This window comes from Cibotium barometz, chromosome 60 (assembly GCF_041138505.1).
Source record: "Cibotium barometz isolate CiBa-2024 chromosome 60, ASM4113850v1, whole genome shotgun sequence".
NCBI lineage: Eukaryota > Viridiplantae > Streptophyta > Polypodiopsida > Cyatheales > Cibotiaceae > Cibotium > Cibotium barometz.
In genome coordinates this window covers 20876682-20902026 of record NC_141105.1, presented here as the reverse complement: position 1 = coordinate 20902026, position 25345 = coordinate 20876682, and the positions used below count along the sequence as shown (strand labels likewise).

The 25345-nt window shown below is 45.2% G+C and overlaps 1 protein-coding gene across 2 annotated transcripts in view; it reads right to left on the bottom strand.

The window, feature by feature from the left end:
* Positions 1-4734: 4734 nt before the first annotated feature.
* Positions 4735-25345, bottom strand: part of LOC147605105 (uncharacterized) — a 37807-nt gene continuing 17196 nt past the window's right edge. For both annotated transcript variants that reach the window (XM_086794087.1, XM_086794088.1), the window contains exons 5-7: positions 5792-5971; positions 5565-5720; positions 4735-5470 (exon numbers count right to left, since the gene is read on the bottom strand). In XM_086794087.1, coding sequence (XP_086650213.1) covers positions 5297-5470; positions 5565-5720; positions 5792-5971 — 510 coding nt within the window. In that variant the 3' untranslated portion in view covers positions 4735-5296. The remainder of the gene's footprint in view (positions 5471-5564; positions 5721-5791; positions 5972-25345) is intronic.

Sequence of the window (25345 nt, the reverse complement as noted above, 5' to 3'; positions counted from 1 at the left end):
GTAGCATCTGTGCATTAGCAGCTCATAATGGTTGGAATGTACATCAGCTGGACATAAAGACTGCGTTCTTAAATGGAGATTTACATGAGGAGGTGTATGTATCGCAGCCTCGTGGTTTTGTTCAAAGAGGGCAGGAAAACAAAGTGTGCAGGTTAAAAAAGGCTTTATATGGTTTAAAGCAAGCTCCACGAGCTTGGTATGAAAAAATACATGCATATTTGACTGCACATGGGTTTCAGAATAGTCCAACAGAAAGCACTTTGTATGTTAAACGTGTGGATGGTGTACATCTAATCATTGCTCTCTATGTCGATGACATGCTGCTCACAAGACCAAATGAGAGTCATATTGCTGATTTTAAGGCTGATTTGAATGCCTCTTTTGAGATGTCAGATTTGGGGCATTTGCATCATTATTTGGGGATACAATTTAAGCAATGTGATGGAGGTATTGCTTTGTGTCAGACAAAGTATATTGAAACATTGTTGCGGAGATTTGGCCTTGAAGACTGCAAGCCTATTGCTACTCCAATGGAGACAGGTTTGAAGTTGAGTCTTCATGATGCTGGAGATCACTTTGATGTCACACTCTATCAGACAGCTGTTGGTTGCCTCATTTATGTATGCATTACGAGGCCAGACATTCAGTTTGCAGTCTCACAGGTGAGCAGATTTATGCATAGCCCAGGCATTAAGCATTGGCAGGCAGTGAAGCGTATCTTTCGCTATTTGAGTGGTACTCGGCATCTTGGGTTGTTTTATCCCAAGGGGGGATCATTGCCGCCAGATTTACATGTTTTTTCAGATTCTGACTGGGCTGGTTGTTATGACACACGCGTGTCCACGAGTGGTTTTTGCTTCATGCTTGGAAGCTCATGCATATCATGGTTGAGCAAGAAGCAGCCTACTGTGGCCACTTCTAGTTGTGAAGCTGAGTACAGGGCAGCTTTCACAGCTACGGTTGAGTGTGTGTGGCTCAGACGCCTTATGGCTGATTTGGGTGTTGGGCAGCCATCCGCCACCACCATCTTCGCTGACAGTCAGAGCGCATTGGCAGTTGCGCGGAACCCAGTGTTCCATGCTCGTACGAAGCACATTGAGGTGCACTACCATTATGTCAGGGAGAGACTCTCTGCAGGAGAGATCAGTTTGGCTTATGTGCCAACACAGGATAACCTTGCAGACCTTTTCACAAAGGCTCTGCCTCGTGAAAAGTTCGAAGCTTTTCGCAAAGCTTTGGGCTTACTCCCTTTTGTGGATTCGTCCACATAGCTAGACACTTCCCTATACATGAGTGCTAGCTCTTGTTCACCGCATCACTCCAGGGGGGATTTGTTACCATATTATAGTAGTGATGTGTGTGAACACACTTAGGACCGCCGGGGCACTTTTTCCCTCACTAGGAGGTTTTTTCCCCCGTGCATTGTATATACGCCCATTATCTTCTAGGGCTTGTTATCTTTCATTTTTGGCACTCATAATACACTACTGTGTTGTGCTCAAGCTTCCTCATCTTCTTGAAGTTGTGTGTGCATTCCTGCAACCCTAATTCCAACAGTTACAACTCCAACACTAGAAACTCCATCTAGGATAGCTATAGCTTTTCAACATTTTCACACAACTGCTGGTAAGGTTGCATTAGACTCATCTTGCTGGGAGTAGTCACCAATTTTTTTCATTAGTATGTTAACCAAATTTTATCCTTCAATTTTTATAATAACACTTGGTTCTTACTAGGGTAGTTGTTCACACTTCCTTCTTACTACCTCCCATTGTTTTCCTTCCATAATCTCTCTCTCTCTTTTTGTAAGAGAAGATATATTACCAAAGTTACTTTACAAATGGTCTCATGTTAAATCAAATTAACTGATGGAATAGCTCTTTGACATTTAGGAAACCATAAACATGTGTTGCCCTCATAATATCATTGAGCTTCAAGCAGTTTCTTTCACACCATCCAACATTAAAGTGTTGGTTGATTTTCTAGATGATTCTTATTCTTGGAATACTTCTTCATTGATGGTGATGGCTTTTTGGGAGTTTAAACTTTAAAATGACCATTAATGTAGCTTAGTATTGCCTTGATTCGCTTAGGCATGCATCATTGTAAAATTTTCTTGAGTTGCAAAAGAATATCCTCACTTACCGAGGTTGGATTGAATAATTCATGTGTTGTTACTAAAAGGTCTTGATGGTAGAGGTTTCACGGCAAGGGCCCTAATTTTCAGTTGCATAGATTTCATGAAAGAGAAGGTTGTTGATGACAATTTTTGAACATACAATTATAGAAGATTTGGTACCAAGAGGTCCTTGTTGTTAAATGACTCCTCGAAGTTCGAGTGCTAGAAATCTTCTTATGACTTTTGTTGTAGGGATCCTTAAGTACTGTAGGTCTTTTGATGAATTTGGGCATGAAGAGCTTTGATGATTAGGTAAAGCTTGATGAGGTTGGGTCTTGGATAAGTCGGGCATCTATGACAATGAGGATATCCTTTCTAAAAAGAACTTTGTGAGATTAGGTTTATTTAGAAGCTCCTCAAGTACTAGAAATCTTTTGTTGGATTTGGGCATGAAGAGCTTTGATGATTAGGTAAAGCTTGATAAGGCTAGGTCTTGGATAAGTGGGGTATCTATGAGACGATGAGGATATCTCTTCCTAAAAAGAACTTTTTGAGATTAGGTTTGTTTATAAGCTCCTCCTCCTGCACAAAGAGGTGGTATAATCACTCCTTGGAAATGAATCCACGTTGTATTATTTCCTTGAGCCAATAAATGGTACATCAAGTTTATCTCAGTATCATTTCCTCTTGAAGTTCCACTATCTTATTAAGAACATGCATTCTACACTCCACAAGATTAATTCTAACACATACAAGTTGTTAAAAATAATTGATGCATGAAAGTCTAGTATCACCAATAAATGGAATATATTCACATATTAGTTCTACCACTTGTTAAACCTATGGATTTTTCCATGTATCCTAACTCATCATGTTAAGTCCATGATTAGGATACATAGGTGTTTGTCTCAATTATATTGCTACTTGAGTCAAGAGACCTAACCACATTCTAGGTTCTTTTCTTTTTTGTCACTTGAGAGGCATGAGTTAAATTGCTTTAGACCTGTTGCTAACCGTAAGGTCAACCATACCATAAGTAGGGTCACTATAATAGATTGAATCAATTTGGATTTGATATTTTCTAGCATGGATCTTTAAATTGTAAAATCAATTTCTGGATCAATCAAAGTTTCATGTTTTACCCAATCCAGTCCAATTGGCAAATTATAGCCACACTTTTTATACATGGGTTCACAAGCATAGGTTCTTCCTTTACGCTCAAAAAAATTGACCAAAACCATTGGGTTATGTTTCTTGTGATGTGAATTCTTGCTTTGATCTTACAATGGATTACTTTTGATTCCTATCACATTTGTGGATGTTGAAGGCAAAATTTGTGGTTGGCTCAAGTTCCAAATACTTAGTGTCTACCTTGTACACTAGTTTTCATAAAATTCTGGACTATCCTTTCTGAAAGATATGGTGTCTATGTCTTGTTAACCTCTCTCTCTCTCTCTCTCTCTCTCTCTCTCTCTCTCTCTTTGCTTTCAGTTTATGAGCTTGTCTTCTCTCTTCTTACTTCTTGAGATTTTTCCTGCTTACCATAATTGATCTTTATTCTTATAATTTTCTTGTTCTTGTTTTCTTAATCAAAAACTTAAACATCTTTTTGCTAAAAATTTACTTCAACCATTGATGGACAACATATACAAAGAGAGGAATGTTCTTCCTTGTGTCATGTAAAAGTTTGAAATTTACATGTTTCATCCTTTGCTCATATCTCTTCTCTTGTCTTCAATCCAAATAGTATTATGCATATACTTTCATAAGTTAAGAAATTACTTGCAAGAGCTTAGTAGGACTTAAGTTGAATATACTTAAGAATGCTTCCTCAATCCACTTAGTAATGGATGTTACTGTATGTTTAAATGTGGTAAGGTTACTTGGGAAATCCACTTAGTGGCACATGTAGGTGAACACATGGATGTGCAGGTGACAATCGATAATGTCAAGATGGATGATGCAAGATTGGACAATCAAAGAAAAGTCTATGCAAAGATTGTGTGTTAAAAGAAAAGTCCTCTAGTTCACACTAGAAAGATCAAGCCTTTGCCTGTATATTAATGGTACTTGCACCCACACACTTCATAGTGATGAATTCACTGTAAATTTGAGTTGTTTATTTTGTTTACCTTATTACTCATTGAGCTTAGCCCAATGCACGAAATCTAAATGTTTGTCATAGATTTGGTTATTTAATTTGAATAGCAACTCTTCAAGTTTTCATGGGATGAAAAGTTGCCAAAAAGCTATTAAAGAGAAGAGTCTTGAGATCTTTGGGAGTCCACGAGCTTGTGTACATGCTTAATCAAGAAGTGGAGCAAAGATAAGAGATAGGGACAATAAGATGCACTTCCGGAATCAACAACTACAAACATTCCAAGTGATTGAGACAGATTGCAATAATGAGATAGAGATCAAGATGGAGTGCATCAGTGGAATCCAAGGATGGGGCTCAAAGAAGACAACACTATGTCACAAGATTCTCATATAATCTTATTTTTTAACAGAAAGAGATCATCTTATATTCAGAGCCTCAAAGTATATATTCATTTCAAAAGAAAGCAATCACACAAAACTCTCAAGAAGGGCTCCCAACCGCACCGGGCTCGGTCTTTCAACATGTCAATCTCAATCTTATTGAAAACCATAAGCACCTGGAATCTGCTGACCACTAGCATGAGGGATTGGGGAGACATTGAAATAGCCTTGAGATATGATAGTACATACTCTCACAAGACATGACTTCATTATGAGCTACAATTTGTGTCTCAGAAGAGCAGTGTGCTAATGATAGCATGATTCTTTTGTGATTCACAAAAAAATCTTGAAAAAATGCCTGGAGGGGACCTTACCAATCATGGCCAGAGACCAACTACTACAAGTTGTACATGTCAGGGAAAAAAAAAAAAAAAACCTTCCCTGCGTGGCATTCCTGCAGGAACCTGACTGCCTCCATTATGATCCAAATTGATACCCTCAAAGGCATGTTCAGACCCTCACTTTGAACAGATCCAACAGCCATTCGCCTTGAGCATTAGACGCCAAATACCTCGATCACAGTGCCCACACCTCATAATACAATATCACCAGGTAGGTCAAACACTCTTGACTCATCCCATGCATGTATTCTCAAGGCTTTCGAGTAAGCATCAATAAACATGGTCATGAACTGCATTATATGTACTCATTTTGTGTCAAAAAGTCTTCAAACTCTGTCCCCTTCAGTGTCTTGTAGACCAAATCCCAGTTCTGAATTTGATCTGATAAAGATCGTGTGTGGATCTTCACTTGCTGGCTCTCAAGGCTGATTGGAGAGACACCCAAAAACTCCTGGATTTGGTCCAGCCTCTGAGGAAGATAGAACAATGGTCTCTTATTGGTGTTAAGAGAAAAAAAACTCAAGGTAGACCTGCACTGTACATATAATAGCTAAAAGACATACCTCCTTGTTTTTCACAAGATCTTCATAGTACACAATAGTATGCCGTGAACTGTTGAAAACCTCCAATGCATCTTGAGTCACTTTTAGAATGCGGCGCAAGCTCGCAGGTAGGACCTTATGGTTGATGGTTGGCTTGAAAGTGGCCAAAGTGTCAGCCTGCAGCCACCATGAGAATAAGAACAGATCACATCATTCTTCCAATTCCCATGAAAAGTTACGAATGATACCTCTTGTTTTGAATGCACGTGAGACTTATGAGTCCCATTCAATGGCTTCATCTCCCTGTCATAGGCATTTGCCAGGATTGAGACAAGCCTTCTCAAAAGGTTCCACCTCAGTAGAAAAATGACAGAAACACCTCTCTCTTTGAAATATAAAGCTATCTCCCTGTGGTACTCCATAACACCCTGCAACCAATTAACAGCGTTTATTTTCCAAAATGAGAAAAGGTTCCTTAAAGAAAAGAAAACTTTTCTCTGAGCACTAAAATAAGCAACCTTGTAGACACCAAGCTGGCTGACATTAAAGCATTCCATGCTGAGCGCCTCTACTCAGACGTATACATGATGTTTCTCACCCTAGTCATGGCTGTTATGGCCTAGAATAAATTGGTTACATTGCAGTAGTGGGGGGTGGAGGTGGGGAGGAAGAAGAAAAAGCAGCAGCAGCAACGTAGGAGGAGAAGGCACAAAATGGTTTGACTAGTTCAATACATGGTAAAAAATAAGATGGGAGAAGGCACAAAATGGTTTGACTAGTCAATACATGGTAAAAAATAAGATGGGAGAAGGCACAAAATGGTTTGACTAGTTCAATACATGGTAAAAAATAAGATGTCTCCATGAATATACAAGTGTAAGTGGGTTACATAAGGTGTAAGTGGGTTACATAAGATGTCTGTATGTATATGTGGGTGGGTAATTATTCTTCCTATATAAATCTAAAATTATAAAAAATAGAGTGAATGTTCTTAAAAAATGTCCTCGAATGTTTAAAATTGGAAGAATATTTTCTAAAACCTTTCAAACCAAAATTTGGACAAATGTTTTTTAAGATACTAGGCCATTTTTTTACAGAAAACCCCCCCCCCCCCCCCCAAAAAAAAGCCAATTGACGAAAAATAGCCCCTATTTTTTTCCTTCTTGGTTCAATATTACCTTGTTCCTACTCTTTTGTGAACAATCTTTACCCTTCTAACCCCTAAAATTCCCATAATTGTGATTGGTTCACTACAACTCTGTTCTGTAGTTGCCAACAGGTTCTTCAGAAAGGTTTTGTAAGTCTCAATCTTCATGGAATTGAGGTTGAGAACAACCCTAGTACTGCATGTAGACACTACCACAGAAACCCTGGGCAGCGATTACTGATGTAACAATGAGCTAATCAACCAAGGTTTAATATTATCCGAAGCATGGAAGCAAACCCACCAGAAAGCTGGCAACAAAGAAAAAGTCGTAGAGCTTAATTTTGTGGGTCGTTGAAAGCCTAAAGATTGGAAGGTTTTGTAGAAGTTCTGTATGTTGAGAAGAAAAGAACATTTTTCTTCAAGTTTGGGTCTTAAGCAAAAATTCCAACGGCAGGACGTACCCTGTGCTCTGCTCTGTACCCTTTGTGCTGTGCCTCTCCCACCTGCCATCGCCCCTTCCTCCTCGCCTGCATGATTCCCCCTTCTGCCTCCTACCCGTCCTCTAGCCCCCGTCTCTCCCTCCTCCTCCTTCACGGTGCCCCTCCCTTTCCGCCTCCACCACTGGTTGGGCGTCTCAAGCCTCTCCTCTTCCGCAAGCCTTCCCCTTACCTTCCTACTCGTGACCCCCCTCGCTTCCTTCCCTTCAGGGCTTCCCCGGGGCACGTTTTCAACTTTCGGGCATTCTTCTCCTTCGGCAAGTCCCCGACTGAGGCCGCCATCCCTTATCTTTTTCAGAAGCGCACCTACAGCTCCTCAATTCGATAGTCGCATCTTTGGCAGCTCCACCCTGGTATGGAAGATTGTGGGCGTATGGCACGCGGACAGCTTAGGGACCTATTACAGGCAAGCCTGTTGGGCGGGCCTGGAAAGATCTCTGATATTCATCCCTTGGAACGTGGCTACGACCAAGTTGAGCTCAATTCACCCGTAACTTTCATGCAGCTGAGCCCTGTCACAGTACGTATGTCCCAGTCCGGATTAAGAACATTGATGCTAAATAAGCATGATTAAGACAGAGGAGAGAGAAGAAGAGAGAGATTGGATGTCACGGTTTTCTTTTTCTCATATGGTACAAAAAGGTTGCTTTGATGTTTGTACATGACTTAGGCCCTTGGTCTGCCCCATAGGGGTGACCCCCGGGCCCTTCTACATATCTTCTACTGACTACTAGTGATGGATGAATGAATGATGAATTCTGACTGAATAATCATTAATGCTTATATATTGTACTGGAATGCTGGCCAGCCAGCATATGCTTCTGTCGGCCAGCTTTGGACATTGATATTCATGACTTTTGCTTGATAAATGCTGCACTTGCTGCATTGTCTGCCCAAACTTGCTGACCTTCAACCTGTTGCATAGCCGCCTGCTGCCTGGGTACCTGATGGCTGCCGACTGGGTGTCTACAAGCTGCCGACAGGGTTCCCATGCCCTCCAATGCTGTAGATGATGATGATGATGATGGTGATGATGATGATTCTACTGCTGTAGATGACCTAAATGCTGTCCTAACTGATTATCTTAATTAGGGATTATGCTATTCATGTTGAAGATTAGCTATGGCACGGGCATGCACGTGACACGAGGGGCACTCCAATTCGTTACCGAGGATGCCAAGTTGGCATTGATATCTCCCCCCGAGCAACAGCTAGCCCCTCTTCTTCTGAGCATTCGAAAGAAGCTGTCATACTGGAGCTCTACCAAGCTTTCTTTAGCTAGCCTGGTTGTGGTGCTGAACCAAGTTTTTCTCGCCACCATGTGGTACATCACCTCCTACTAGTCTCCAAGTTCTTCTCGCCACCATGTGGTACATCACCTCCTGCTAGTCTTTCTCCTGGGCCTATATTGGTCAAGTTCAACGTTTGATCCACAACTTTCTATGGGCTAGCAGCGACAACGGGAGGCCCGTCCGGACCAAGGTGGCCTGGAGAGTGATCATACAACCACCGCGCAAAGGGCGCCTGGGCATCATCGGCCCCTCCATTTAGAGCCATGCCCTTCTGGGCAAATTGATTGTTTGAGGTCTTCTTCCAGGTGGTGAGCGCCTTAGAAGGACTTCCTCCTTGCTAGGATCTCCGCACGCACCCCAGTCCTAGGAGGCCCTTGGCCTCAGAGCATGAGATGGATCTTCATAGAGATGCAAGCATATGACTTTAACCCAGCATTCGAGGACGGATTTGCAGCCAGTCTCATGCCTGCTTGGAATCATCTCAAGCCGGCTCTTCAGCAGCTAGCTCCGGTAGTCGCCAAGGAGCGTCTTCGATAGCCTTTGATATGGAAACCCATGGTATGTCTGCCTAGCAGTCACATGCTCGAGGCTCGCCCGCACGTATCATGGGAAACTTTGAGCACAAACCCTGCTAGGTCACTCGGAGATTGGCTCACATTTAGACAGCTGCCCCCTGAGACCCAGGAGAGGAGCCTCACTGGGATCCTAGTGCAGGGACAAACTTAGCCTCGATGCCGTCCCCCAAAGTGGCTAGCACTGACACCAGACCTTCGTCCCCCGCAGTGGCTAGGATTGTTCACCAGGCACGATATACCCTTGGCAGTTCATGGTGTCTGAAAATGGCATTTTGTCCAGCCCTAAAAAGGAGATTTATCTTGATTATTCTGGATTTATTAGATTTTATCCATCTTTTTTGTGTCTTGCTGCTGGCCAACTGCCCTTTCACTGGCCGACCTGCAGCCCCCTTGACTACATATAGCCTTCATTCAGTCTTTTGTACCACTTCATAGACATATGCGGTACCACATCATCTATCTGCTGCTGCTGCTCTCCGCACCTGCCCTACATCAGCACATCTTCTTCGTTGACAGCATATCTGCAGTGTTTTCCTTCAACAGCATACCTTGGGACAGCAGCCCACTCCCTGCTACATATCATCAGTGTTTTACTTCTGTTCATGGGACAACAGCCCTCTCTGCTACAGTAGAGGATACCAGCGTTTTACCTCAGCTTATGGGACAGCAGCCCTCATAGCACCTCAGAGTTTTTATCTTCAGTTCATGGGACAGCAGCCCACTCTCTACTACACAGTACAACACCTCATCGTTTTATCCTTAGTCACATGGAACGGGAACAGACAAATGGAGCGGAGGTTTGTTCTGGAACAGGAACAGGAACCTAGAAAGAAAATGGGAACGACACGTCATCTCCACATGGCTACCATTTGCAAGCTAAGGAGATGCAAGGGCATATATTGCCAAGCTTTTTAGATGCAAGGTCATACAACACTCTCATATGACATGATATGATCATAGAAAAATACAAAAAATCTCATTTACTCAAAAATTAGACCCAAAATGCCTTTAGCCAAGGATGCACATTTGCGGAATGGGAACAGCAACAACAGACATTATGGAACGCGTTCCCTTGTTCCCAAGGCTATGGAACGGCATTCCATGTTACTATGGTTTTATCATCAGTACACCACTTGGGACAGCAACCCACTCTGCTACAGTTTATCATCGTTTTCTTATCATCGTTTTTACTATGGTTTTATCATCAGTACACCACTCGGGACGGCAGCCCTCTCTGCTCCTCTCCATCCCTCGGGAATTGCAGCACCCTTGTCACTAGAGCTTGCACCACTTCCACCACTGGGGAAAGCAGCCCTCTCTGCTCCTCACCACCACTCAGGTATTGCAGCACCCTCATCACCAAAGCTTGCACCACTCAAGACGACAACCCTCTCTACTCTTCATCACCATTCAGGTACCGCAACACCCTTGTCACCAGAGTTTGCATCATCATCAACATCATCACCACTTCACCTTCCACTGCTCACTACCACCTCGGAGTGCCTCTGCATCCACCGACGCGAGCCTTCGACACCGACCACCTCACGGAGTGCCTTTTGTTGGGTAGGAGGGAAGCTAGCCTGCACACACACACACACACACACACACAACCTCAAGCACAGAGAAACGTGAGAGTGCTGGAAAAGATATACTCAATAATGATATGAAATAAAAGTACAAGTGAGTACTAAAAGGCCTAGGGCAAAGTGCCCAACACACATAATTGTGTTCACACGGGAAAAAACCTGTGTCCAGTCACAGGGAAAGAGTGCCCGTGAGTAAGCTAGGTTCACACCTGAACTAGCCGGGAGTGGACATGACCAATAAACATCACATGTGAGAAAGTGACAATGTCAACACTGTAGAAACAATCCCGCTACAAGGGAAAACAGCAATGACTATATAACAATTTCACTACTCGAATCGGTGTTGTAATTACCTTGAAAAGGCTCGCTATGCTCAACAACATATTGGATGGGATTCCCTTCTGCATCCAACTAGTATGGTGAGGTTTCCTTCTTCAGTTCTGAGTCCAAGAAGATGTCATCGCCGTCCACCTCAAAACCTGAACAATCTGAAGCCACATCACCTCCCCGCCTGTCATACTTTGGATGACTAGACGTAATATCACTGGGTTGCGTGAAGATACTAATGACCAGAACAGAGACCGACGTTGATGATGCAGGTTAAGATATGATGGACATACAACCCATCATTAATAAGTGACCATGAGGCATCACCAACTGCATGTGGGCAAGTAGACTCCCCCCCTGAAATGCATCTACCAAACAATGCATACCATGGAGTACAGACTAAAAAGCATAGTCATCAAAAGCAATGGCATCAGAAGACATCTCTGCAGGCAATGAAGATGTAAGTGTCAAGGCTGACACGTGTAGCCAAATTGGCCTGCTCTGCACCTGTGGAAGAAGCTGCCAGCTTCTTCTTTTTTTCACTCTCAATACGCTTCTTGCATTCCTCTATGGTGTGCCCTATTTTCCTGCAATAGTTACAGCGCTTTTTCTTTTCAGGCTTGTCCTCTGTCTTGGGAGGATTCGATGGGCTAGGTTTAGGCCAGATCTATTCCCACAAAAAGGAGCAACCATTGCTGAATTTTTTCTTTTACCAGCCCTACCATTGCTGATTTTTTTCTCATCGGATCCTCCATCATTGATGAGTATCACTTATGCAGCTTACACTGCATGTCTCACAGGCATGACTTCTGGATCCTGTTGCCTTTACACATGCGTATATCTGCTACCTCTTCTTATGCTTATCACTGGTGCAGTTACAGAGCATTGATGTGGATTACATGCACTTCAGCTTGGCATTTGGTACTTACCTTCAGGGGGGGTATTATGCGATGCCTCTTGATTTAATGCAGTTGGTGTCCACATGATCTTTGCCATGCATTTCTGGTGATGCATTTATGTAATACTGTGCTCTAGCACTAGCACTATGACATTAGGGATTCTCCTTTTCCCCGTCATATAGTGCTTGCTTTTTCCATTGGCACTGCAGTTCACTCTTACTATGGAGCATAGTGCAGGGCAGCATTCACAGTTTTATCACCCTGCTGCTACCCGTTCACACCATTCACTTGAGGGGGGTTTGTTGGTCATGTCCACTCCCGGCTAGTTCAAGTGTGAACCCAGCTTACTCAGGAGCACTTTTTCCCTATGACTGGACACAGGTTTTTTCTCGTGTGAACACACTTATGTGTGTTGGGCACTTTGCCCTAGGCCTTTTAGTACTCACTTGTACTTTCATTTCATATCATTATGGAGTACATCTTTTCCAGCACTCTCACGTTTCACTGTGCTTGAGGTTGTGTGTGTGTGTGTGTGTGCAGGCTAGCTTCCCTCCTACCCAACACCTTTGCCTCACATCGACACGAGCCTTCGTCATTGACTGTGCTTCTGCTCCGACATCGTCTCTGCACTAGTCTTTTACTCAGCGTCTCCTCACATCAGAGGGCTCTTGTACATGTTTTCACTCACCATCATATATACACTCACTCTTCATGATGTGTTGTTTTGCTCTGATCTCTCGTACATCTGGTCCTTTCGTCCTTTTGCCCTCACGTGGTATCAAAGCTATCGTGAGCAAAGGGATTGAAGACCTCAAGAGCGCACAGCATGGATCGTCTACCCGCACTCCCGGAGGACCAATTTTTCTCACCAGAAGTTGATTCTCCAAACTCTAATATGGACCACATAGGGAATGGGACTTCTTACTCAAAGGAGAGCCCCGTTCAAGATCTTACTTTGGGAGATGGTCAACCCATGTACATCCACTCATCTTCACCACCTTTGCCATCACGATCGCCCTCTCTGACTTTATCAGACTTTGTTTCCGGAGGGGGATACATTCCTTTTGCCAATGTGTCGATGTGGGACCCTGGCATCCATCATCTTCTCTCATGGTCCCCTTTTTGGCCTGAGAGGGGGTGTCTGAAAATGGCATTTTGTCCAGCCCTAAAAAGGGGATTTATCTGGATTATTTTGGATTTATTAGATTTTATCCATCTTTTGTGTGTCTTGCTGCTGGCCGACTGCCCTTTCACTGGCCGACCAGCAGCCCCCTTGACTATATATAGCATTGCCTCTTCATTGTCTTTTGTACCACTTCATAGACGTATCCGGTACCACATCATCTATCTGCTGCTGCTGCTACTGCCGGTGCCTACCCTACATCAGCACATCTTCTTTGTTGACAGCATATCTGCAGCGTTTTCCTTCAGCAGCATACCTTGGGACAGCAGCCCACTCTCTACTACATATCATCAGTGTTTTACTTCAGTTCATGGGACAGCAGCCCTCTCTGCTACGGTAGAGCATACCAGCGTTTTACCTCAGCTTATGGGACAGCAGCCCTCTCTGCTACATTCAGCACCTCAGCGTTTTTATCTTCAGTTCATGGGACAGCAGCCTCTCTCCTACATAGAGCACATCAGCGTTTTTATCTTCAGTTCATGGGACAACAGCCCACTCACTGCTACACAGTACAGCACCTCAACGTTTTATCATCAGTACACCACTTGGGACAGTTTATCATCATTTTTCTTCTACAGTTTACCACTCGGGACGGCAACCCTCTTTCATGTATTGCAGCACCCTTGTCACCAGAGCTTGCACCACTTCCACCACTCGGGACAGCAGCCCTCTATGCTCCTCACCACCACTCAGGTATTGCAGCACCCTCGTCACCAGAGCTTGCACCACTCGGGACAGCAGCCTTCTCTGCTCTTCATCACCATTCAGGTACCACAACACCCTTGTCACCAGAGTCTACATCATCATCGACATCATCACTTCACCTTCCACTGCTCACTACCACCTCGGAGTGCCTCTGCATCCACCGACGCGAGCCTCGACACCGACCACCTCACGGAGTACCTTTGCCTCACATCGACGCGAGCCTTCGTCATCGACCGTGCTTCTGTTCTAACATCGTCTCTACACTGGTCTTCTACTCAGAGTCTTCTCACATTAGAGGGCTCTTGTACATGTTTTCACTCACCATCATATATACACTCACTCACCCATTTCATGCTGAGTTGTTTTGCTCTGATCTCTCGTACATCTGGTCGTTTCATCCTTTTGCCCTCACACATGGCGTGGACGAGAGCTCTGCCTTACTCACCTTTTCTATCGGGCTCCATGGGAGATTGGAGAGAGCAGAGACTCCCTTAGAGGACTTCAGGGGATGTACCTTGTAGAGACTGAGGGTGATTGGTTTTCATGCACATGAGTGGCACATCGACTCTCCATCGACCCAGATGGCCAGAGAGAGACTCTGGTGGTTATGGATTTGGGAGGGCTAGCGGCCAGCCTCTCACAAGTCTCCAGTGGGACCCGGGAGAGTGGACATGGTAGGATCCAGAGGATAGTGAGGCTATTCCTAGCACCCTCTTCTTTGCTTACACTACACGGCTAGGCCGCACGATTTAAATGTCAGAGGTAGAGGGCACTCCCGCAACAATAGCAACACGACATCGGCGGTCCCAAGGCCTCCTGCCGCAATTTCTCTCAGATTTTTGGAAGCGGTTGTGGGATAGTTTTTGGCCGCGGAAGGTCACCCTTTTCATGTGGCAACTGGCATATAGGAGCTTGGCAGTTGGCACGTGGTTGGCCATTGGGGGGAGACTAGCATAATGTCCGAGATGCGGCCATCCCCAAAAGTCTCAACGTCATTGTCTTTGGGATGGCCCGAAGGCTCAGCAGGTTTGGCAAAGGATCCTACGCATTTCACTATGGATCAAGCCCCCACCCATATTGTTACGTGGGGCACAGTTGCTTGGGCCACTGAGGTCGCAGTTGTCAAGTTATATGAGGAGGGAGGTGGGGGACTAGCCCTTCAGGTCTCTCACCTTCGCATTTCTGCAATGCTAGTCCAAGCTCCATCTACAAGTCACTGGTCGTCAGATTCTTGCTAGAGATGGGAGATTTGTAGCAATATAGCTCCGGGGCATGTATGAGCTGAAGAGCAACCGTGGCCCTAAAACTGGCCTCTTGTGGAACGGGTTTCTGATGCTACTTACCCATCATGGAAGCTTCAAATACATCCGGACTGTCAAAAATTCATGGCAAATGCTCGACTAGCTTAACTTTTTGCATCCCTAAAAGAGTCTACATACTATATTACTAAACTTGGCAAAGCCCCACACCTGTGTGCTCCTGTGAAGGAAGCTTTGATGGCTGATCTAGAACTCCTAAGATGGAGGTTTTATGCTAGTAGAAGCTAGGGAGTAAACTCATAGTGATGATTGATGAGTTGCGTGGAGAAAGGGACTAGCTCTGTATCTGTATAGGTGTTACTATGTAAGAGGATACAATATGCGGTGTATACCAGCGAACACTCACAAGAAGTAGAATCTTCTACAGCACAAAACTTTAAAACATAAATTGCACAATAACAAAGATAGAGAAGAATATTGTATTACTGAACTTAGCAAAGCCCCACACCTACCGCGTAGGTCCGCAGTCAAGTTGGTGTCCCTGTCCACAGTGTAGACTAGATACTGCTACACAGTTCCCCACTTCCCAAGCCATCTGGGCTCATCTTGGGCCCCGTTCAGACCCCGCAAATGTCAGGATAGGGTGTCCAAGAGTAAAGTCCACCTAGTCCACATGTGGACCGTTATGAGATAACGGTCCATTGTAATATGTAGCCTATTTGGCATTGCGCCAAATCTAATCCGAGCCATCTCTAGACCATTTGGCCTCCTAGGCCACCTTCCCATGAGAATACAGGGATGTTGGGTGCCCTAGCTGCTCAACCACGGCTACTCCTCATAATGGGAGGGAGCCGTACAAACATGAGCTAGCCGATGCCTCGGCAATACAATATCACAGTGGAGCATTGATATCCAACAAGGATTTGACCCATTGTAATATGTAGCCTATTTGGCTTTGGGCCAAATCTAATCCGAGCCATCTCTAGACCATTTGGCCTCCTAGGCCACCTTCCCATGAGAATACAAGGATGTTGGGTGCCCTAGCTGCTCAACCATGGCTACTCCTCATAATGGGAGGGAGCAGTACAAACATAAGCTAGCCGATGCCTGGGCAATACAATATCACAGTGGAGCATTGATATCCAACAAGGATTTGACCCATTGTCTCAAGTCATTGATTTCCCAAACTACCTGCATCCAAATTCTTTTATCAGACCTAGGATGGAGCCCCCTGCCGACGACCATGAGAGAGCTCTAACCCGGATGCTCCTACTCGATGGACAAGGCAGCACACACTAGCAGCCCAGGCCATGTGTCACCCCGCCTCCTAGGCGTCTCCCTAGACAGAGCGATCCACATGCAACGAGCTAGACACCCTAGACCCATTCGTCAGCTTCAGATCCGAGAGACCCTCCCAAGACACAGAAGTGCCCCTCCACTTGCAATAGACATGGAGAACCTCTGTACACCCACATCCTCGCCCCATATATGATGTACCCAACCAACCAACCACACCTTTCCCCACCACCTAATCCTCGCCCCAACTCATCGACCCTCTTCATTGTCTGTGATGTCACTGCAGCCAAACACAAACTCCGAAACAGGCAAGCCCAGGATCATGAGCAATTATTGGCAGAGCACACTGCAGATGCATGTGACACCTTTGCCCTTCTGTTGGCACACATGTTCAATAGAGCTTTATGTCATCGTTTCCTACCCACTTGGTCCATCAACACCATCATGCCCATCCTCAAATCCAGGGACCCATCAGATCCCAGCAACTACATGACTATCATGATTGGTCACACATTGCTTTGTGGACTTCCACAAATTGTCCCCTGGGCATGACTTCTGAAGCATCTGCAGGATTTCAGTGTACCATCAGAGATGATATGGGGCGGATCAGGGCTTCACGTGGTATGTCACAGGAGATATAAAGCACAATTGTTGGGGTGAAACAAGGCTGCCCTCTGTCCTCCACCTTATTTAGGTTCTACCTTGAGATCTCTCACTTCATTGATAGACTAGGAGTCCCCCCCCTTATTTGGGTGTACCATCAGAAATGATATGGGGCATCACAACACTCTCTGAGTTAGTTACCGGCTGGGTCAGGGCTTAAGATCTCAAGCACGATTGGGGTGAAACAGGGCTGCCCATGTCGTCGACCTTATTTAGGCTCTACATTGATGAGATCTCTCACTTCATTGATAAGACTAGGTGGCACAGATTCCCCCCTAACAGGCACCTTGATCCCCCCCATCCTACTGTATGCATATGATATAGTGCTCATTTCAGATTCAGCAGAGGGAATACAGAAGCACTCTGATGTGTTACATACCTTTTGTGAGAAGCATGACCACGGTTAACCTTGGGAAGACTCAATAGCATCCAGGCACCGGATCATCAGCGTTTTACATCAGCATTCATCAGTGCTTACATCAGCACATCATCAGCGTTTACGTCAGCGCTTACATCAGCTTATCATCAGCATTTTATCACAGCTCATAGGACAGCAGCCCCCTCTGCTACATAGAGCACTTCAGCGTTTTTCCTCAGCTCTCACCATCAGGACAGCAGCCCATTCTCTCGACAGCAGCCCACTCTCTGCTACATCACACCATCGGGACGACAGCCCACTCTCTACTTATCTTCACCATCGACACCACTTCAGATACACAGCACCTGTGTCACCAGAGCTTGCACCACTCGGGACAGCAGCCCTCTCTGTTCCTTACCACTTCAGGTACGCAACACCCATGTCACCAGAGCTTGCACCACTCGGGACCGCAGCCCTCTCTGCTCCTTACCACCTCAAGTACGCAGCACCCGTGTCACCAGAGCTTGCACCACTCGGGACGGCAGCCCTCTCTACTCCTCACCACCCCTCAGGTATGCAGCACCCTTGTCACCAGAGCTTGCACCCCTCAAGTACGCAGCACCCTTGTCATCAGAGCCTGCACCCTTCAGGTCTTGCAGCACCCTTGTCATCAGAGCTTGCACCACCACCACTCCGGACAGTAGCCCTCTCTGCTCTTCATCTACCAGCTCAGGTACAACAGCACCCTTGTCACCAGAGCTTGCATCACCTCATCTTCCGCTGCCACTACCACCTCAGAGTGCCTCTGCTTCCACCGACACAAGCCTTCGACACCAACTACCTCTCGGAGTGCTTTGCCTCACATCGATGCGAGCCTTCGTCATCAACCGTGCTTCAGCTCCGACATTGAAACCGATCCCGTCAAGTGGGAAGACTCCGTTGGACACCCACACGCTTAGTAGCACAACTTTAAAACCACAATTTGAAATGGACAACTTAATTCAACTTGAAATTGAAATGAAAATGAAATGGAAAGATGGACACCAGCACTGGGGCCGGAACGGGCCGACCACCCCCCCCCCTCAATATATGATATATTTATTGGGAGTATTTAATAAATACAATGCTCCATGGGTTCCAAGAACCAGATGATGTCCATGTACATATGAAAACAGTACCAAACAAATATGTTCGAAGTCGACGTTCGGAGTAGACACTCGAAGCAGAACGACCACTAGCGTGGTCCAGTCTCTACAGTCCTGTGCTTTCACTGGACTCCGCGGAGAGCGCCTCACTGGTGTTCCGAGACCACGCACAAACAGGCGCTCTCGTACTAACGCCTGGCTCTCCCGATCTCAGCACCTTTGGACCGAGGTTCTCCAATAAAGCTTGGACTACCCGGCACCGAACGGGTGTTGGCCGTATAGGGAGTCGGGAATCCCTTATCAGATTTAACACAAAAATGCTTGACTTAAATCTGAAATTCACTTACTTGTGGTGGATGGCTGAGAAAGTCCAATACCCATGTGTGCAGTTACTTGACAGAAAAACCAAGGCACAGCATGTCGAGAGAGGTAGCTGCTATATGAAGGTGACACATAGCCTGTATGGTTGCCAAGCTACAGTGGAGAAGAGATGACAGCTTGCAACCACCGGCCTTTAGCACATTGTTGGAGAGGACATACAGTACATAGCCATCTTGTTGAAAGAGGATGGAGGCGCCTGGAATAAACAGAAGAGGCAACGCCTGTAGGAGTTATGGTACCAGGCTGCAGTCTACGCAGCTGCTTGCTTGTGTGGTGGGCAGCCCACAACTGGCGCAGCCCACAGTAGTAGGAGCGCAGCCAACAGCAGCATAAACAGCCGCCAGCAGAAAAGCATGCGCAGCCAGCAGTGGATTCAACGTGGCTTGTTGGTTCGAGAAGAGCAGCCGACTTCAGCACAGTAGTCGCCTGTAGATGGTGGACAGCCGCCTGTAGGTAAGCTGCCGCCTATAGGAGCAGCCGCCAGAGGCAGAGAGTACAGCCCGTTGAAGGAGGATATACAGTAGCCTGCGCAGCCACCTGTAGCCTGTGGAGTCGCCAGCAGCGGTGGAGAAGGAAGCGCCAATCAAGAGCTTGCGCCGGCAGAGCACAGCCGCCTTTTGATTTTACTCCTCCGTCAGCAAGCGTTGGAGCGCAGGGTGTTGGAGGTGCCAAAAACTCGTGAATCTCCAAGGTGGTCGCCGTTTTCTTTTATTAAGGTTTGGAGAGGGAGTTTAACACTTTGATTTGGCTGGCCCCCCCCCCCACGCTTGCATGTGGGTGGCCAGTTCCAAAGGGATGTGGTAGGTAACCATGCCCACCCCCACACACTTAAGTGGGGCTCCCCACCTTGGCCCCTAAGTGGGTGTCCAAAGTGGTGCCCACATTTAAGTGTGTGTGAACAAAAGACCTTATAAATCAAAAGGGTTAGAAATATGAAACATTAAAACAACATGTGCAATATACTTACCACCTGTTCACATGCACCAAAACTCGTCAGAAGACAGAGCAGACTTCACGACTCACTGGCAGGCGTCCCCGCTCAGTAAGTAACACGTCAAGCAGGCAAACACAAAAATACATGTCATGCGAAAACAGTTTCAAACATGCAAATCATGTGTGCATGTGCAAATAGTAACATGGACATATCTCTCGTTCATGGAACAAGTACAAAATATTTGTCGGCACAAAAGTGGCACGACGTAAAACATAAAAACCTGGTCTTCCTATGGAGTGACGGTCCCATCGGTAAGACACAGTTCCAGGCACGAGTCTCCCTATGGTGTGACAGTCCCATAGGCAAAACACGGCACGAATACTGGCTCTTCCATGGCGTGACAATCCCATGGGTCGAACACAGTCCAGGTCATACACGGGTGGCACCAGTCTGGCTCCCGTCCATGTCAGCAAAATACTGGCCTCTTCACATGAGACACCGGCCTGGCCTCAAGTGAACGAGACGCAAAAACTGGAGATGGACCAAATCGTCGACCAATTGGTGACATCCCCTCGGGCTTCTAAAGAGTTGACCTCAACTGAAAAGCCTCAAGATATGCCTGCAACAATTGTGGGTAATCAACAAAATAATCTTCATTTACCCACTTGGCATCAATAGGCAAATAATTCTTGAACTTCACAAGGTATCTCCTGGAAAGCTTTCCTGCAGGTAGCTTTCTCTCCTTCTGGAAAACAATCTTTTCTGGCTGGAGGATCTCCTCAAGCTCTTCAATCTCTGGTGGATCTTCTGTGACAGGCTCATCAGAATCTGGCCCCACATATTTCCGAAATAGACTCACATGAAAAGCATTGTGAATCTTCCGATGACGAGGTAGAGCAAGCCTGTAGGACACTTCATTGATCTTATGAATCACCTTGAAAGGTCCATAATAGCGAGGAGAAAGCTTAGGATATGATCCTTCTCGTCCTGGCCTCTTCCGAAGCCTGGCCTTCTCAAATTTCAGTAATACCCAATCACCTTCTTTGACTTCCATGTCCCTTCTATGCTTGTCAGCAGCCATTTTATGCTTATCCTGAGATCTTGCTATGGCTGTCCATACCTGACCAAAGGCAACATCCAAGTCACGAACATATTCATCAGCTGCAAAAATCTCATCCTTTGTTCGAAGGATGGGTGGCAATACCACTCTGCCATAGATAATCTCAAACGGAGCCTTTCCTGTGGAAGCATGGATCGTATTGTTGTAGATAAACTCAACAAGTGGAAGATACTTCTCCCATGCAGTCTTTTGATCTGCCACATAACATTTCAACAAATCCAACACGGATGAATTTGCAGCTTCACTTTGGCCATCCGTTTGGGGATGATAAGCTGATGAAAACTCAAGTTTAGTACCCATATTATCAAATAAAGCCCTCCAAAAGAGACTGGTAGTCCTGGGATCTCTATCCCCAACAATGGATTTAGGCATACCATGATGCTTGAAAATATTTGCAAGAAAAAGCTGTACCATATGGTTTTCTTGACGGGCAAGAAATGAGTTTGCTTGCCAAACCTGTCCACAATGGTCCAAATTGCATCATTCCCATGCTGGGATCCATAATAAAATCCATAGTAATGCTTTCCCAAGGTTGCGAGGGAATAGGCAATGGCTGAAGCAAACCTGGAGGTTTTTGCCTGTCAAATTTTACCTTTTTGGCAAGTAATACATGCACGCATATAAGCCTCAATGTCTTTACGTATGCTCGGCCAAAAGAAATACCTCTGAATCATGCGAGTAGTAGGCATAATACCTCTATGACCAGCATAAGGTGGAGCATGACATTCGTCCATAACCTTTGGACGCAAATCCTTCACCACACATAGGCAATTATCCTTCATAAGATAACCCTCGTTGATAACATAAGAGGCATGTGAATGACCAGCCATCAAATCAGTCCATATATGGCAAAAATCAGCATCCAAATGATACAAATCTCTCATAGCAGATAAGTCTCCATGAGAGGCCACTGAGACTGCAGCGACATAAGGCCTCCTGGATAGTGCATCGGCCACCACATTTTTCTTTCCTGGAGTATGCACAATCTGAAAATGAAACATGGAAAGAAAGTTTGCCATTCTCATCTGCTTCTCCGAAAGCTTTGTTTGAGATAGAAAGTATCTCAAGCTTTGATGATCTGTCTTGACTACAAATTCAGCCCCAAGAAGATAATGTTTCCAAATCTTTAAGGCGTGAATTACAGCCAAGAGCTCTTTCTCATAGATATCCATATGAAGCTCAGTATCATGCAAACAACGGCTCTCGTATGCAACTGCATGCCCTTCTTGATTTAGGACAACTCCTATGCAATCACCACAAGCGTCACATTCAACTACGAATGACTTGTGCAAGTCAGGAACAATCAAAACGGGTCCACATATGATAGCATGCTTGAGCTGCAAGAAAGCATCCTGTTCCTTTGAAGTCCATTTGAAAGCAGTTTTCTTCTTCGTGAGATCATGTAAAGGAGTGGCAATCATAGCAAAATGCCTTATGAAACACCTGTAGTACGAACATAATCCCAGAAAACTACGTACTTGATGTACGTTTTGCAATTCGGACCAATTACGAATGGTCTCTATCTTTGCAGGATCCATTGTAACTCCATGCTTGGATACAATATGACCCAAATAATGAATCTCTGAAAGGAAAAACTCACTTTTCTTGGCATTGATGAAAAGTTTATGCTTCCGCAACTCTTCGAGCACTGTGACCAAATGAGTTCTGTGTTCCTGTTCATTCTTGGAGAAAACCAAGATATCATCAAAGAAGACTCCTGTGAACTTGCGATGGGGTCGGAGTATCCTATCCATCATACGATTAAAAGTAGCAGGAGCATTGGTGAGACCAAAAGGCATTACCAAAAATTCATATACTCCGAAGGCTGTCCTGAATGCAGTCTTATGGACATCTTGTGGCACCACTCGTATCTGGTGATAACCACTCTTCAAATCAAGTCTGCTAAAGCAGGCCGAACCATCAAGCTTATCCAAAATATCATCAATACGCGGAATTGGGAATCTGTTCTTGATGGTAAGCTTGTTTAATGCTCTATAGTCCACACACATACGGAATGATCCGTCCTTCTTTTGAACAAGAAGCACAGGAGAGCAGTAAGGTGAGGAACTGGGTTGAACCAAACCTTTCTCTAAAAGCTCGTTCACCTGCTTCATGATTTCTTCTTGTTGTGCCAGCACTCACTCGGTATGCGGGTTTGTTAGGAGGAGAACTACCTGGCACAAGATCTATGCGGTGATCTTCGGGCCTTTGGGGAGGTAATTCACCTGGCAACGAGTCAGCAAAACAGTCGTTGAATGCATTTAGAAAATTCAGCCTATCATTAGACATAGCATCCACATTTTTGATGATTTGGTACAAGGCTATCACGAACAAAAACCAAGTACGCAGAAAGACTCTTTTTCATTGCTTTATTAATTTGGATGTGTGATACAAGTGGGATGGAATCCCCTTCTTTGCCAGCATCAATAAAATGCATGCGGCCTTTATGCATAAAAGAAATCATATTAGACTTGTAGTCTTTGCGGGGCTCAAGCCTATGGTGCCACGGCTTACCCAACAATACATCACATCCATTCAGTGGAGCAACTAGGAAATGCTCATTATCAAGGTAGCCCTGGATATGGATGCGCAACTTCCCTATCAATGGGGTAACCTGCACCTCTTTACCAATAAATGCAGCTTCGGCTTCAATCTGAGGTCCCATGTTCTCAACCTCAATACCCAAAGCAGTTGCCGTTTACATAGAGATGAAGTTGTCAGTTGCACAGTCATCAAACATGAATAAGGCAGGCTGATCCTTGATTTGCCCCCAAGCCTTGCAAACCATTCGCTCTTTTGCATCATGACCTGTATTTCCTTGCACATCAGGAACTGCATGTACATTAGCCTTGGTCTACTTGTCCTCGTGCTTTGGTTTGCGATCTGGGCATTGTCGAAACATGTGGTCTTTGCTACCACAAGAAAAGCATTTTCCATCCTTGGCATATTGCTCTCTTTGCTCCGGGGTTAAGCTGAATTTGTTCTTCCTTGGGCCCTGATCTTTAGAGGTGTTATTTTCAGCTTTACCACCCTTGTAGGACTCCCGGAAGTTCTTTTTAGGTGGCTGTCCACCCTTGTGCAGATTTGGGACAGCCTTGTCCTTCCTCTTTGAACCTCCTTGATCCTGCTTAATCTTGAGCGCCAATTGCTCCGTAGCAAGAGCAGAAGCTGTGAGTTGTTGCAAAGTATGTTTCGGGTGCAATTCAATGCCCGATCTATATACTGGTTGCAGTCCAGAGCGAAACTTCCTTTTTCTTTCATCCTCAGTGATTTGCATAAAGGGAGTCACTTCCAGCAACACTTTCCAGAACTTGTTAACATACTGTTGCACGCTTTCATTATCTCTTTGCTCCAACCTGTCCCACTTTTGAGTGAGAGTTTGCTCTGCATTGGGTGGCAAGAACTGAGCATAAAATCTATCCTTGAATTCCTTCCAGGTGCTGATGGGATCCTTGGTGATCTTTTCAGTGATCCACCAATGAGCAGCAGTCCCTTTCAAAAACATGCTAGCATGGCGTACTTTTGACTTTTCAGTAAAGTCCTCATCGCTAAAAGCAATGTCAAACTGTGCCACAAATGCTAACACCTTAGAAGCATCATGTTCACCATGAAAGACATCAAACTTAACAGATTTGTCACCTGCTTTGAATTGCTTGAGCTTCCTGGCATGAGGCTCATGGTCCTCTCTTTTTCTTTTCCCCTTATCCAACGGGGCAGCCCTATCTGCATGGGCTCCATGGGCCGTCATAGAAGTTTCATGAGGCACGGTGGCATGTGCTCCACGAACTTGAAACTCAGATGCATGTGACTTACCTGCATATGGCAATGTCTCTCCATGAGACAACTCAGAAGGCAAAATTTTTCTGGAAGCAGTCCTGTCACCCTTACCATAAGATACATGTCTTGCATGTATGTGACTTTCATGCCCTCCATGAGCACTGGCATACATATATCTGTCATGCTTAGTGCCTTGTGGAGAAGATGCATGACGAGAGGTGACTGTCACCTCTTCCTTTTGCATAAAAGATTTCAGCCTTTGAGATGCGGGATCTCCATGCTTCAAACGAGGTGGATTTCTGAATTTCAGCTCTCCGTCATCCCCCTCTTTGATATCACCTTTGCGGAGAAGGTAAGCAAGTGCCAACTCCCTTGGTTTCTTGCCCACTTCCCGTGCCATGGACTCGAAAGTTACATCTACCATTGCATCAGCCTTCCTGGCTTCAATAGCACTTTGCACATGGAGATCTTCATGCAAAAACTTTAACTCTTGCTCTTGAGCCTGCAAAAGTTTTCTCATATGTTCCATTTCAGCCCTCATAGCATCAAGCTCTTGTTCAAGCATAACTGTCTTTCCTGGAGACAGTTGACCCTTTGATTCACTATCATTAACCCTTTCAAGGGGCTTGTGTCTTCCTTGCAGGGCATCAAACCCACG